The 14533-nt window shown below is 55.0% G+C and overlaps 1 protein-coding gene across 5 annotated transcripts in view; it reads left to right on the forward strand.

Moving 5' to 3' along the window:
* Positions 1-14533, forward strand: part of DPP9 (dipeptidyl peptidase 9) — a 51633-nt gene that overhangs the window by 7822 nt on the left and 29278 nt on the right. For all 5 annotated transcript variants that reach the window (XR_004434444.1, XM_033200483.1, XM_033200484.1 and 2 more), the window contains 5 exons: positions 1229-1479; positions 10882-10994; positions 12562-12735; positions 12812-12980; positions 14077-14190. Coding sequence is in view for 4 of the 5 variants with exons in the window: in XM_033200483.1 (XP_033056374.1) it covers positions 1229-1479; positions 10882-10994; positions 12562-12735; positions 12812-12980; positions 14077-14190 (821 nt within the window). In the remaining variant the exon portion in view is untranslated. The remainder of the gene's footprint in view (positions 1-1228; positions 1480-10881; positions 10995-12561; positions 12736-12811; positions 12981-14076; positions 14191-14533) is intronic.

The raw sequence follows: 14533 nt of genomic DNA on the forward strand, positions 1-14533 counted from the left end.
ATGCCTGCCGTGTGCCGCCCACCAGCTAAGGTTCTGGGAGCACAGCTGTGAATGGGACAGATGTGGGGGACACAGGGGTCCCACAAATAACCGCTGTGATGATGGTGGAGGGAAGAGGGCAGCCAGGTGGCGTGTGAAAGGTGAGCAGAAGGACCAGCTTCGGCCTGGATGGTTGTGCGAGGTGTCTGAGGGCCTGCCAAGTGCTTAAGCTGAGGTCTGATTAGAAGTTGGTCAAGCAGGCCGGGCGCAGTGGCTCACACCTGTAATCCCAACACTTTGGGAAGCTGAGGGAGGCGGATCACTTGAGGTCAGGAGTTAGTGAGCAGCCTGACCAACATAGTAAAACCTTGTCTCTACTAAAAATACAAAAAAATCAGCTGGGCGTGGTGGCAGGCGCCTGTAATCTCAGCTACTTGGGAGGCTGAGGCAGGAGAATCGCTTGAACCTGAGAGGCAGGGGCTGCAGTGATCCGAGATCATGCCACTGCACTCCAGCCTGGGCAACAGAGTAAGACTCTGTCTCAAAAAAAAAAAGTGTATATATATATATATATATATATATATATATGTATGTATGTGAAGTTAAGTAAAGTGAGGAAAACTGCATTCCGAGCAGGAGGGCCAGCATGTGCAGAGGCCCTGCGATGCAAAGGAACTCGTCCTGTCTGAGGAGCTGAGTGAAGGCTGGTTTGGCTGGGGCATGGGGATAAGGAGGATGAGATTCAAGGGCTTGGCAGGGGTCAGCGAGAGCCTTGAGGTGTGGCGAGGACTGCTTGTTATCCCGGGGACTGTGGAAAACCAGGAAGGGTTTTAAGCGATGGGGTCTTGGCAGTGGATATGGAACATCCTGGTGGGAGGTGGTTTCAGTCATTCAGCCAAAGCCCAGCATGGTGGCTCACACCTGTCATCCCAGCCACTTGGGAGGCTGACGCAGGAGGATTGCTTGTGGCCAGGAGTTTGAGACGAGCCTGGGGAACATAGTTGAGACCCCCATCTCCAAACAGAAGAAAGTTTTTAAAAATCTTTCATTGGAGAGGTGATGGTGGCGTGAATCTTAGCAGCATTGGTGACATGGAAAGAGGTGGACCAACCAAGAAGGGTTTAGGGAGTGGGAAGCGGCAGGGGTGGGCTCGTCCGGAAGAACCTGAGTGCCTTGCAAGGGGCAGTGTTGGAGCTTCTCGTAGGTAAAACGGTTCTCCTTTCTCACAGTCTTTGCTTCCTCCCTGCAGCTTCTCGCTGAATTCCGAGGGGGCTGAGAGGATGGCCACCACCCCAACAGCCGACCGAGGCGATGCAGCCGCCACGGATGACCCGGCCGCCCGCTTCCAGGTGCAGAAGCACTCTTGGGACGGGCTCCGAAGCATCATCCACAGCAGCCGCAAGTACTCGGGCCTCATTGTTAACAAGGCGCCCCACGACTTCCAGTTTGTGCAGAAGACGGATGAGTCTGGGCCCCACTCCCACCGCCTCTACTACCTGGGTAAGCTGGGCCCTGCGGGCCGCCTGGGCAGGAACAGCCTCTGGGACCGTGGTGCCCTGGTTTTCTCTGTTCCCAGAGGTCTGGAGGAGTCAGAAGATGTGCTCGGATGGCCGGGCCCTGGGTGTGCTGTTCTTCGAGGCTCAGCCACAGATGGCTCTGACTACAGGGAAGGGCTGCCTGGGGTGGGTGGGGAGGTACCCGGAGGATCAGCCGTGCAGGGAGCCATGCACAGGGCAGCCCCGCTCCTCCGAGTGGCCAGGATGCCGTGGCTTAAGCTGGCCCTGTGGCTCTGAGCCCGGAGATTGTTTCCAGTGCTAGTCAGCTAGGTCCACCCCCTGAGTCACTTCCCAGCCACCTGGTCCGGGCTGGGTGGGGCTCGTGACAAACAGGACTGGACTGAACCATTCCTAGAGGGAGTTGGGAGTAACTCCAGTGGGAGCTTACCCCGGAGGCGCATCAGGAAGGATCCTGAGGCTCCGGGAAAGCCTCCTGGATGGCAGAACCTGGTCTGCTGCTGGTGACAGCACAGGGACAACTTGCCACACGCTTGCAGCCCCTGCTGCAGGCCCTGGATCAACACTTCCTCCTCTGGGCGTGTGCCTGCATGCAGCTCCTTCTGCAGCGTCTGCAGTGCCTCATGGGACTGGGCTCCTCTGCACCACAAACGCCTTCAGGGCGCGGGTTAGGCTGCACGTTCTCCAGCAGCCTCTGCCGCCACGGCCGGCCTGGCTCCCATGAGTTGGGCAGCGGATATCCGGATGGTACCCACTGCACCCAGAGGCCTTAAGAGCTGGGAGGAAGGACACCTTGGAGAGATCAGCCAGGCCTGTGTCTTTGAAAACAGCGTGACACATGGCTGGGCACCAAAGGCAGCGTCTCTCCCGCTTGGCACCATGGACACTGGAGCCAGATCATTCTCTGGGGTGAGGCCGTCCGGCCACTGCAGGGTCCTGAGCAGTGTTCCTGACCTCCACCCACTCCATGCCAGAAGCAGCCACGTCCTCAGACATCGCCAAGTGTTCCTTGGGGGTGGGGTGGCGCTGGGATCCTTGTCCAGGCCGCTGCGCCCAACCATGGGACTCAGGGTGGGGCCCTCAGCCTCTGAGCCCAGGCTCGCATGTGCTGCGGCCCCCAGCCAGCACTGGAACCAGTGAACGGCTGTCATCCTCTGCCTGAGGCTGACCACGTGCTAACGACAGTGACTGAGGTGGACACCAGGTGGCTGTCCTCTTTCCCCCGTCAGCGCAGTCCCTCTCCATAGACAGGCCGGTGTGGGAATCAGATGGCGGTTTGGCAAACAAAGAATTTAAAAGGAAGAATCATCCAGAACAGGTCGGCAGGTGACAGCCTTCTTCAGAAGTCAGGTTTTCCTGGTCCCCGTTAGTTTCCTGACAACTTTGGCTGTTCTCAAGCTACAGCGGGAGAGTCACCGCAACAGAGATCATATGGCTCATGTGGCCAAAAACATTTACTATCTTCCTTTTATTTTTTATTTTTTTTAGAGATGAGGTCTCACTCCATTGCCTAGGCCGGAGTGCAGTGGTGTAATCACAGCTCACTGCAGCCTGGAACTCCCTGGCTCAGTTGATCCTCCCAACCTCAACCCTCCAGGTAGCTGGGATTAAAGGCATGTGCCACCATCCCCAGACAGTTTTTTGTAGAGACGAGGTTTTGCCATGTTGCCCAGGCTGGTCTCAAACCCCTAGGCTCAAGCAATCCTTTTGCCTCAGCCTCCCAAAATGCTAAGGTTTCAGGCGTGAGCCTCCGTACCCAGGCTGTCTGGGCCTTTAAGAATGCTGGCCAACTCTAGTCTGGGAGAAATTGGACTGAAACGGCTTGAGTTTCAATTACCTGAGAGAGGTTGGCTGTTACGACGGCAAGTGTCCAGACCAAGGCTGCCATGGGCCGTTGCCTCGTTTTTATCCTGTGGCATCCACGGCCACTTGCTCCCGTTGGGGTTGCTGTCCTGGTCAGGGTGTTTGGAGGAGTTTTCTGTGGCTGCCATTGTGAAAGTGGTTCTCTCACAGTTCTGGAGGGCAGAAATTCAAGATCAAGGTACCAGTCCTGGCCTCTTCCAGCTTCTGGTCGCAGCCGGCATCTCTTGGCTTGTGGCCACAACATTGGAACCTCTTGCTTGATGGTCACACAGCCTCCTTCTCCTACTCCTCTTCTGTCTGAAATTCCCCTCTGCCCTTTTTTTTTTTTTTGAGATGGAGTCTTGCTCTGTCACCCAGGCTGGAGTGCAATGGCGCGATCTCAGCTCACTGCAATTTCTACCTCTTCTGGGTTCAAGTGATTCTCCTGCCTCAGCCTCCCGAGTAGCTGGGATTACAGGTGCCTGCCACCATATCTAGCTAATTTTTGTATTTTTAGTAGAAGCGGGGTTTCTCCATGTTGGCCAGGCTGGTCTCAAGCTTCTGACCTCAGGTGATCCGCCTGCCTCAGCCTCCCAAAGTGCTGAGATTACAGGAGTGAGCCACCGTGCCCGGCCTGCCTCCCTCTGATAAGGACTCATGATGCCATCTGGCTCACTTGAGTAATCCAGGATCATCTCCTCAGCTCAAGAGCCTTCACTTAATCCCAGCTGCACAGGCTTGTCTCTCTGTGTAACGTAGCCTCCACACCCAAGCCCCAGGGTGCGGACACCTCTCTGTCAGGGCCGTCATTCGAATCTCCGCCGAGCTGCTAAAAGGTACAGAAACTCTCCAAGCTCGTCTGAGCCATGAAGTACCCCTGGAGTAAAGGCAGAGGGGCATCTCATGGAACCCAAGAGCAGAAAGCCTGTTGGACCTCAGGAAGCAGCACCTGAGAACTGGAACCTTCCAGAAGCCAGGCATCCTTCGGTGTGTGCGTCTCCATGGGTCCACCCAACCTTGCTGCCCACCTGTCTTCTACAACCCCTCCGCGGCCCCTGGGATTCCGTGCCTCAGGTTCTAGCCACCCGCAGAAACGGAGGAGCTTTCTCCAAATTTCCGGGACAAAGAATCATATTGACTCCGCATACATGAGGTCGTCGGGTCGCCTGTGGCTTGTGTGTGTCTGGGGCTCGGAGGGGCAGGTCCTCACAATACACGGGAGGTCCTGAGGGCCCACCCCAGTGGGCATGAACGTGGCAGAAACCCCAGAACGTACCTAGAGCGGCTCAGAAACCAGACTGCCCCTTTCTGGGTGACATTTACCCTTCAGCTCCTCCAGCCTGTCATTTAACACTGTCAGGGGCAGTACTGAGCTCACGTCATATCCAGGTTCTTGGGGCAGGCCTCCCCACAGCCCCTGAGTAATAATAACGCTTCTTAGTACTAGCCCAGCATCCAGACTCCAAGGCCAGGCCTGGCCCGCTGCTGAAAGCATGGGACCTGTCCCCTCTGCTCCCTCTGGGGACCCGTGTCCTCAGCAGGCACCAGGTTTGCTGTGGGGCGTGTGGAGCTAATCACTGGGCCCCTCTGGAAGGCCTCTTTCAGATCCACATGATGAAGCCCCCAGCGTCAGGCTAGCAGGAGCAGCAGGGAAACATGCAGTTCCTGCCGCCGGGAAGATGGGCTGGGGCTGGCTCAGGTTCCAGGCCTCAGACTGCAGCACTGGGAAGCGCTCCCGACCCCGCTCCTGCCCCATGCAGACCGGCCTCGCCCCACTGCAAATGGTGACTTCTGTGGCTGGAAGAGGCCGCAGGGTTCCAGACGGCTCTGGAACTCCCTCGGAAGGGAAAGCAAGAATTCCTGTCTCCCAGCATGCCAGGCCGAGACCCAGGGGAGAGCCCAGCCCTGTGTGGATCCCGATCCCCCACCAGGCCAGCCACATGAGGCCACAGCGTGCAGTGACGGGAAACGGTGTCTGCACAGGCCTGGGTCGCCAGGGCGTGGGTGGGTGACAGGTTGGCAGCAGGCGTGTTTGCAGGGGCAGAGCTGGTGAGGGAGGTCCGAGGAGGGATGGGACATCAGAAATCCACAGCTCTTGGCAGTCACCTCCAGCCCTTGCCTCAAAGGCCAGTTGTCACCATCCTAGTGCCGCCAGCAGCAGCTTGCCCCAGGAATGTGCTGGCAGGGGCCATTTGGTGATCATTGATTAATCAGCCTGGAGGGAGGTGGCCCTGGCGTCCTTGGCAAGTCTGTGGGTTTGACTTCCTGTTTGGAAAGCTCTCGCTCTCCCGGAGAGTCCCTGTGGACCAGCTGCCCAGGCCCTCCCATCCCTCCCGCGCCTCCTGTTGGCCCAGGGTGCTTTTTCAAAATTTAGATGTAATTCACATTACACAGTTTCATTTTTGAAGGTGTGAAACTCAGTGGCTTTTAGTTGTGCATTCACAGAGTTGTGCAGCCATCACTATTGTCTACTTCCAGAACATTCCCTCACCCCAAAAAGCAACCCCGTCCCCCATCAACCATCATTCCCCAGCCCTGGGCAACCATGAACCCACTTCCTGTCTCTGTGGATTGGCCTATTCTGGACATTTCACACGAACGGAATCACACATCACTCAACTCTCATCCCCATGGGCGGCCGGACGGTCGGGGTCCCGGCAGCATCAAGGGCTCTAAGAGACTGAGTCGTGTTTCCTGCACTTGGGTTCTTTTGCTCACCCCTGACTCTCCGCACGACTTTTCTCCTTCCCACACACCTCACTGAACTTTGCATTTTTCATAAATACACTTTAAAAGGAACCCTGTTAATCTAATCTTTTTCTTTAAGTATATCCTTCCGTCACTACTGTACTTCACAAGCATGCTTCATCACGTGTGGGAAACCTGTGTTCCTTGCCACAACTAGAAGTTGCTGTTTCTTTCTTTAAAAAAAAAAAAAAAACCCATCCTGGCTAACATGGTGAAACCCCATCTCTACTAAAAAATACAAAAAATCAGCTGGGCATGGTGGCAGGCACTTGTAGTCCCAGCTACTTGGGAGGTTGAGGCAGGAGAAGGGCGTGAAGCCGGGAGGCGAAGCTTGCAGTGAGCCAGGATCGTGCTTCTGCACTCCAGCCTGGGTGACAGAGCGAGATTCCATCTCAAAAAAAATAAATAAATAAAAATAAAAATTGGCCGGGCACAGTGACTCACGCCTGTAATCCCAGCACTTTGGGAGGCCGAGGCAGGTGGATCACGAGGTCGGGATTTCAAGACCAGTCTGGCTAATAGTGAAACCCTGTCTCTACTAAAAATACGAAAAATTAGCCGGGTATGGTGGTGTGTGCCTGTAATCCCAGGTACTCGGGAGGCTGAGGCAGGAGAATTGCATGAACCCAGAAGGTGGAGGTTACAGTGAGCCGAGATCACTCCATTGCACTCCACCCTGGGCGACAGTGCGAGACTCTGTCTCAAAAAAACAAACTTTTAGGTTCAAGGGTACATGTGCAGGTTTGTTACACAGGTAAACTTGTGTCACAGGGGTTTATTGTACAGATTATTTCATCACCCAGGTACGAAGCCTAGTACGCCATAGTTCTTTTGTCTGCTTCTCCCCCTCCACCCTCCACCCTCCACCCTCCACCCTCCAGTAGGCCCCAGTGTCTGTTCTGCTCCATGTGTTCTCATCATTTAATTCCCACTTTTAAAGTGAGAACATGTGGTATTTGGTGTTCTGTTCCTGCGTGCGTTTTCTGTTCCTGCATTAGTTTTCTAAGGATAATGGTCTCCTGCTCCATCTATGTCCCTGCAAAGGACATGATCTCATTCTTTTTATGGCTGCATAATACTCCCTGGTATATATGTACTACATTTCCTTTTTTTTTTTTTTTTTTTGAGATAGAATCTCGCTCTGTCGCCCGGGCTGGAGTGCAGTGGCGCGATCTCGGCTCACTGCAAGCTCCGCCTCCCGGGTTCATGCCCTTCTCCTACCTCAGCCTCCCGAGTAGCTGGGACTACAGGCGCCCGCCACCACGCCTGGCTAATTTTTTTGTATTTTTAGTGGAGACGGGGTTTCACCGTGTTAGCCAGGATGGTCTCGATCTCCTGACTTCGTGATCCGCCCGCCTCGGCCTCCCAAAGTGCTGAGATGACGGGCGTGAGCCACCGCGCCTGGCCATATGTACTGCATTTTCTTTATCCAGTCTACTGTTGATGGATTTAGGTTGATTCCGTGTCTTGGCTGTTGTGAATGGTGAGAAGGTTCTATTTCATCCCACTGAACCCACAGCTGCAGTTACCCCAAAGGCAGCGGCAGCGGAGTTCCCACAAGGAAGTGCCCTGAGCCATCCCCAGATGGGGCTGGTTGGGATTCCAAAGAAAGGAACCCTAAATTCCAGGGGGATGAGTCCAGAGCATTTCCTAGGGGCCTTCGGTGCAGGGTGGGCTTCGTGTCCTTGCAATGGGCATCAGAGAAAAGGCACATTCTATAGCCAGGTGTGTCCTCGGCAAGGGGGTCAGGGTGTAGAGTTTATGTGAGGGTTTAAGGATTTTGGCTCAGGGCCGGGGCTGGCTTTCGGTATTTATCGGTGCCTGGGAATGTTCTAGGCTCTGGTTCAAGCCTGCAGGGAAAAACCTGCAACTGGCTGGGCCACCGAGGTCAGGGCACTCTGTGATTTTTCAGTCAGGACACAGAAAGCAAGCAGGGGGAAACTGCAGGACCCGGCGGCTGCCTCTAACAAGAAAGAAAAGTGGCACAGATATTATTCATTAAGCACTAATCCTGGAGGCGGTGAGCTTGTGGCCTTCCTGTTCTCCTCTTAAAAGCAAGTGAGGGCCGGGTGTGGTGGCTCACGCCTGTTATCCCAGCACTTTGGGAGGCCAAAGTGGGCGGATCATGAGGTCAGGAGATCGAGACTATTCTGGCTAACACAGTGAAACCCCGTCTCTAAAAAAAAAAAAATACAAAAAATTAGTCGGGCGTGGCAGTGGGTGCCTATAGTCCCAGGTACTTGGGAGGCTGAGGCAGGAGAATGGTGTGAACCCAGGAGGCAGAGGTTGCAGTGAGCCGAGATTGCGCCACTGCACTCCAGCCTGGGTGAGGGAGCAAGACTCTGTCTCAGAAAAAAAGAAAAAAAAAAAAGCCAGCGTGGTGGCGGACGCCTGTAATCCCAGCTACTCAGGAGGCTGAAGCAGGAGAATCGCTTGAACCTGGGAGGTAGAGGCTGCAGTGAGCCAAGATCGTGCCACTGCACTCCAGCCTGGGCGACAGAGCAAGAATCTGTCTCAAAAAAAAAAAAACAAAGACAAGTATGAGGAGGTCCTGAAAAGAGGACAGGACAGCACCAATCCAAGGCTTCCTCCTGGAGAAACTCAGGGTTGAAAATAGAGCAAGGAGGGGCCGGGGCTCCGAGCTCTCTGTGACTGGTCATTAGCCATGTCATGTTTGTGGGCTACTGGACAGCTTTATGCTTGGAGGAGCCCTGTCCTGGTTTTTCAGTGGCGTTGCGTGGAGAGGGGAAACCAAAGCTTCCCAGGGATTACCATCCTGCTTCTGCCATTCCCTCTTCTAATGACAATGGTCCCATCACCCAGCAAATCTAAGACGTGACCATTTGGAAAATACACAGTTATTTTATTTGCCACTAAGAACCTGATCGCGCGTTCCCCAGTAAGACCTATCCCAAGCCCAGAGACACGCGTACGTGGAAAGCCATGGCCTACTGATGAAATACGCTGATTTCACAGAGGGTCATGCGCATTGTGCCAAGAGCTTTGCGTTTCTTAACTCATGTAATCCACCCAAAACCCTCACTTGGCAGCTCTCACTACCGTCATTTTCTACAGAAGCTTTGATTAAATCAGTGGTTTGAGGTCGGGGGTGATTCTGCCCTTGCAAGGGACACTGGGAGATGCCTGGGGATATGTGTGGTTGTCATGACTGTGGGGTGCCCCTGGCATGAAGTGGGTGGAGGGCAGGGATGCTGCTCAGAGCCCCGCAGTGCCCAGGACGGTCCCACCCCAGAGGATGGTCCAGGCCCAAATGTGATTAGGGGCGAGGTTGGGAAATACGGGACCAGGTGCGCTTCCCCTTTCCCTTTTTTTTTTTTGAGACGGAGTCTCGCTCTGTCGCCCAGGCTGGAGTGCAGTGGCCGGATCTCAGCTCACTGCAAGCTCCGCCTCCCGGGTTTACGCCATTCTCCTGCCTCAGCCTCCCGAGTAGCTGGGACTACAAGCGCCCGCCACCTCGCCCGGCTAGTTTTTTATATTTTTTAGTAGAGACGGGGTTTCACCGGGTTAGCCAGGATGGTCTCGATCTCCTGACCTTGTGATCCGCCCGTCTCGGCCTCCCAAAGTGCTGGGATTACAGGCTTGAGCCACCGCGCCTGGCCGTCTTTCCCTTTTTTTGTAACCGTCTTGCTCTGTCACCCAGGCTGGACTGTAGTGCTGCAATCTCGGCTCACTGCAACCTCTGCCTCCCGGGTTCAAGCGATTCTCCTGCCTCGGCCTCCTGAGTAGCTGGGACTACAGGCATGTGCCACCATGCCCGGCTAATTTTTGTGTTTTTTTTTTTTTTTTTTTTTTTTATTGAGACGGAGTCTCGCTCTGTCGCCCAGACTGGAGTGCAGTGGCCGGATCTCACTCACTGCAAGCTCCGCCTCCCGGTTTACGCCATTCTCCTGCCTCAGCCTCCCGAGTAGCTGGGACTACAGGCTCCCGCCACCTCGCCGGCTAGTTTTTTGTATTTTTAGTAGAGACGGGGTTTCACCATATTAGCCAGGATGGTCTCGATCTCCTGACCTCGTGATCCGCCCGTCTCGGCCTCCAAAGTGCTGGATTACAGGCTTGAGCCACCGTGCCCGGCCAATTTTTGTGTTTTTAGTAGAGACGGGGTTTCACCATGTTGGCCAGGCTGGTCTCGAACTCCTGATCTCAAGTCATCTGCCTGACTTGGCCTCCCAAAGTGTTGGGATTACAGGCGTGAGCCATGTTGCCTGGCCCTTATTCCTTTTTGATGGTTTTGCCCTCCCTCTAATCCTACATTAATTTAATTCTTGTCCTCTGCAAAAGCCTTGATAAAGAAGGGCCTTGGAGAGCTGAACCCAACCTGTTGAGAGTTGGGTGTTTGTTCCTGACTGCCCATGTTGTTCTTTTGTGTGTGATTTCTTTTTCTTTTTTTCTTTATTTTATTCTTTTTTTTTAAACGGGGTCTTGCTGTGTTGCCCAGGCTGGTCTCAAACTCCTGGGCTCAGGCAGTCCTCTCGCCTCGGCCTCCCAAAGCGCTGAGATTACAGACGAGAGCCACCGTACCCAGCCTCTTGTGTGCTGTTTCTTCGGTAATTCGGGCCATGAGATTCATCAGAAGTATCTCAGGTGGAAGACCCTACTGCCTACATACGCAAACCCAGGATCCATAGCTTTCCCGGGAGGGCTTTCCCTCCAGCGGCCTGGAAGAATGTTCTAGAAGCAGAGGGAACCAGCTGGGCCCAGTTGCAGGGAGTCAGCATCGTGGCTGAGGGCATCTCCCCATCCTGAGCCAGGGTTCTGGGTGTTTCCTTTCTCCCCTTAGGGATGCCATATGGCAGCCGAGAGAACTCCCTCCTCTACTCTGAGATTCCCAAGAAGGTCCGGAAAGAGGCTCTGCTGCTGCTGTCCTGGAAGCAGATGCTGGATCATTTCCAGGTGAGCTGTGCTGTTGGGCGTGGGCCCTACCGTGGGCGAGGAGGTGGGCAAAGGCCAGCCCCACAGGCCATACACACCTTTGGTCACCTCTCTTCCCCACCGGCTGTGGGTTTCCGCAAACCCTCCGTCCTGTGGACTGTGGCGGGTGAGCCTTCCCTCCTCCCCATGACCACCTGTACCAAGCGACAGAGAAACTCTTACCAAAAGCATCTCTTCCTTTTAACCGCATCAGCATAGACTGGGAATTAACCTGGCTTGAGGCCCTTTTGGAGACACTGGTTAATTATTAATCTCATCCAGTGTTCTCTGGGGATGGTTGAGGGAGGAAAAATGCCTTTTGCATTGGCGTGTTTTTGTGTTTGATGATTGGGAGGCCGAGGCAAGAGGATTCCTTGAGCCCAAGAATTTGAGACCAGACTGGGGAACACAGCAAGACCCTGTCTCTACAAAAAATAAAATTAGCCAGGCCTGATGGCACTCGCCTTGTAGTTCCAGCTAATTGGTAGGCTGAGAGATGGGAGGATCGCTTGAACCCGGGAGTGCAAGGGTACAGTGAGCCATGATCTCACCATTGCACTCCAGCCTGGGAGACAGCGAGTCCCAGTCTCTAAAATAGTAACACTATAACAATAAAATAATGTAACATTATAACATAATAACAACATAAACATAACAGTGTAACAATAATGATATCTAACAGTGTCTCTGAGATCCTGGCACTGCCACTTTCTCCACCACTGGTTCACTGGCCCTCACTTTGGCCTGTCTCTGCGTTCCCAAGCCAATGTCCTTATATTTACACTACTTTCCACAGAGTGTAGGGGATAATTTTGCTTTAGATTCTGCTTTTTTGTTTGTTTGTTTGTTTTTTGAGACAAAGTCTCGCTCTGTCACTCGGGCTGTTGTGCAGTTGTGCAATCTCCAGCTCACTGCAACCTCTGCCTCCTGGGTTCAAGCAATTCTTCTGCCTCAGCCTCCTGAGTAGCTGGGACTACAGGTGCATGCCACCCACACCCAGCTAATTTTTGTATTTTTAGTAGAAACGGGGTTTCACCATATTGGCCATGCTGGTCTCGAACTCCTGACCTCTGGATCCGCCCACCTCGGCTTCCCAAAGTGCTGGGATTACAAAATTGAAAGCTGTTGATGGGAAGGGATTGTGAGCAGGGTAGGAGGGTGGGGAGTCCGTAAGATTGGCACTAGGGACCCAGAGAGAGCACTCCAGTGGTGTGAGGCAGGGCACAGCCCATTCCAGGGGCCCCCATCTGCCATGGAGAGGGTCTGTGGGGAGGGAGCTCAGGAAGTGAGGAGGCTTCTGGCCCTAGAGTCTCCCCCGCCACCTCCTAGGACACTCAGCCAGTCCTGCAGGGCCAGGTTTGCTGGCAATCTTTGGCCACCCACTGGGTCAGGGGCTCTGGCAGCCAGTTCTGCCCAGTGCAGGAAGTTCTCTCTGGCGAGGCCCAAAGTCAGATTCCTTGGGAATGCCCCAGCCCAAGGATCTCTGCCCTGACCAGTGGGGAATCCCCTTTGCCCGCTGATGCTGCCCCTGTCCCCTGTGTGTTTCCAGGCCACGCCCCACCACGGGGTCTACTCTCGGGAGGAGGAGCTGCTGAGGGAGCGGAAACGCCTGGGGGTCTTCGGCATCACCTCCTACGACTTCCACAGCGAGAGCGGCCTCTTCCTCTTCCAGGCCAGCAACAGCCTCTTCCACTGCCGCGATGGCGGCAAGAACGGCTTCATGGTGAGCCCCGGCCCTGGCCGCGTGCAGGGGCGGCGTGGCGGGCCCCTCCCCCTGAGCCGGGTGTCTCTGTCCTCAGGTGTCCCCTATGAAACCGCTGGAAATCAAGACGCAGTGCTCAGGGCCCCGGATGGACCCCAAAATCTGCCCTGCCGACCCTGCCTTCTTCTCCTTCATCAACAACAGCGACCTGTGGGTGGCCAACATCGAGACAGGCGAGGAGCGGCGGCTGACCTTCTGCCACCAAGGTGGGGCCAGCCCCTCCTGTGCACGGCCACCATAGCCACCTGGCCAGCTTCCAGAAGGCCCCGTTGCCCCCACAGCCAGGGTCTTCCTGCATGCATCCCTCACAAGCCACCCTCCCGTGCAGACCTTCTGTGGCCTGCCACGTCTCCCAGGAGGTCTGTAGTTTTGTTTTCTTTTTTTTTTTTTTTTTGAGAGAGTCTTAGGCGGAGCGCTGTTGCCCAGGCAGAGTGCAGCGGTGTGATCTCAGCTCACTGCAACCTCCGACTCCTGGGTTCAACTGATTCTCCTGCCTCAGCCTCCCAAGTATCTGGGAATACAGGTGCCCGCCACCACGCCCGGCTATTTTTTTTTTTTTTTTGTATTTTTTAGTTGTGACAGGGTTTCCTCATGTTGGCCAGGCTGCTCTTGAGCTCCTGACCTCAAATGATCCACCCGCCTCGGCCTCCCAAGGTCCTGGGATTACAGGCAGGAGCCACCGCACCCAGCCGCTCTGTGGTTTTCTGCAGCAGGCATCGGCCCAGCCATTGTACCCTGCCAGGTGCTCCTGGGCATTTCTGCCCCTGCACACCTTCCCCTCCACTGCCTGTCCGGCCCCATCAAGTCAAGGCCATATCTCACCTGCTTCCTGTATGTTCTCTCCACTCCCCTGCTCACCAGAAGTGACCCCATCCTTCCTTGTCCTGGTTTCAAGTCACTGATCGCTGCCTCCCCGTCCCATAAGCCCAGGCCCCACTTTTCCAAACCTGGGCACTCAGCAATGTCCAGAGACGTTTTTAGATGGCACACTTGGGCAGGGGTGCTCCTGGCCTGCCATGGAGTGAGTGGAGGCCAGAGACACTGCTCAGCACCCTGCTGTGCCCTGGACGGCCCCACCCTAGAGACCAAGAGGACCCCAGTGTCCGCACTGTGAGGTGGAGCAGCCCTGCTTGAAAACAGTCGGCTCGAGCTCTCCCTCCGTCTCCATCCGCCTCCCTCCCTCCCTCCTTCTCCTTCCCTCCTTCTCTCTCCCTCTCTCTCATGCTCTCCTGGAGCCCCTGGCCATCCCCAATTTTAGCAGGCTGCTCACCCCTTGTTGATGCTCTCCGTTCCTCCCCCTAGGTTTATCCAATGTCCTGGATGACCCCAAGTCTGCGGGCGTGGCCACCTTCGTCATACAGGAAGAGTTTGACCGCTTCACTGGGTACTGGTGGTGCCCCACAGCCTCCTGGGAAGGTAGGTCCCTTCCATTTTTCAACATGCTCCCGGGCGTGCTTTTCCTCCTGGAGTCACAGTCTGTGTCCTTCCTGCCCCTTACTCCTTTTACCTCAACCCACCTCCGTGGTCTGTCCATACCAACACCTAGAGAGTTCCTTAACGACTGTAGACATCGCTGTTGCCCTAAAAGGGGACACAGTTCAGCCCGTTACACCCCCCGTGGCCACTTCCCATGCCAGTTCATGCTGGGAATAGCCTTGCTCTGCTTCCCACTGCACAGGGGAGGAAACCAAAGCCCAGAGAGTTGGGACTGGCATACGGTCTAGCGAGTGGCAGAGCCGGGGTTCTGGTTTCAGAGCCC

Source organism: Trachypithecus francoisi, unplaced genomic scaffold (genome assembly GCF_009764315.1).
Source record: "Trachypithecus francoisi isolate TF-2019V2 unplaced genomic scaffold, Tfra_2.0 Lachesis_group5, whole genome shotgun sequence".
NCBI lineage: Eukaryota > Metazoa > Chordata > Mammalia > Primates > Cercopithecidae > Trachypithecus > Trachypithecus francoisi.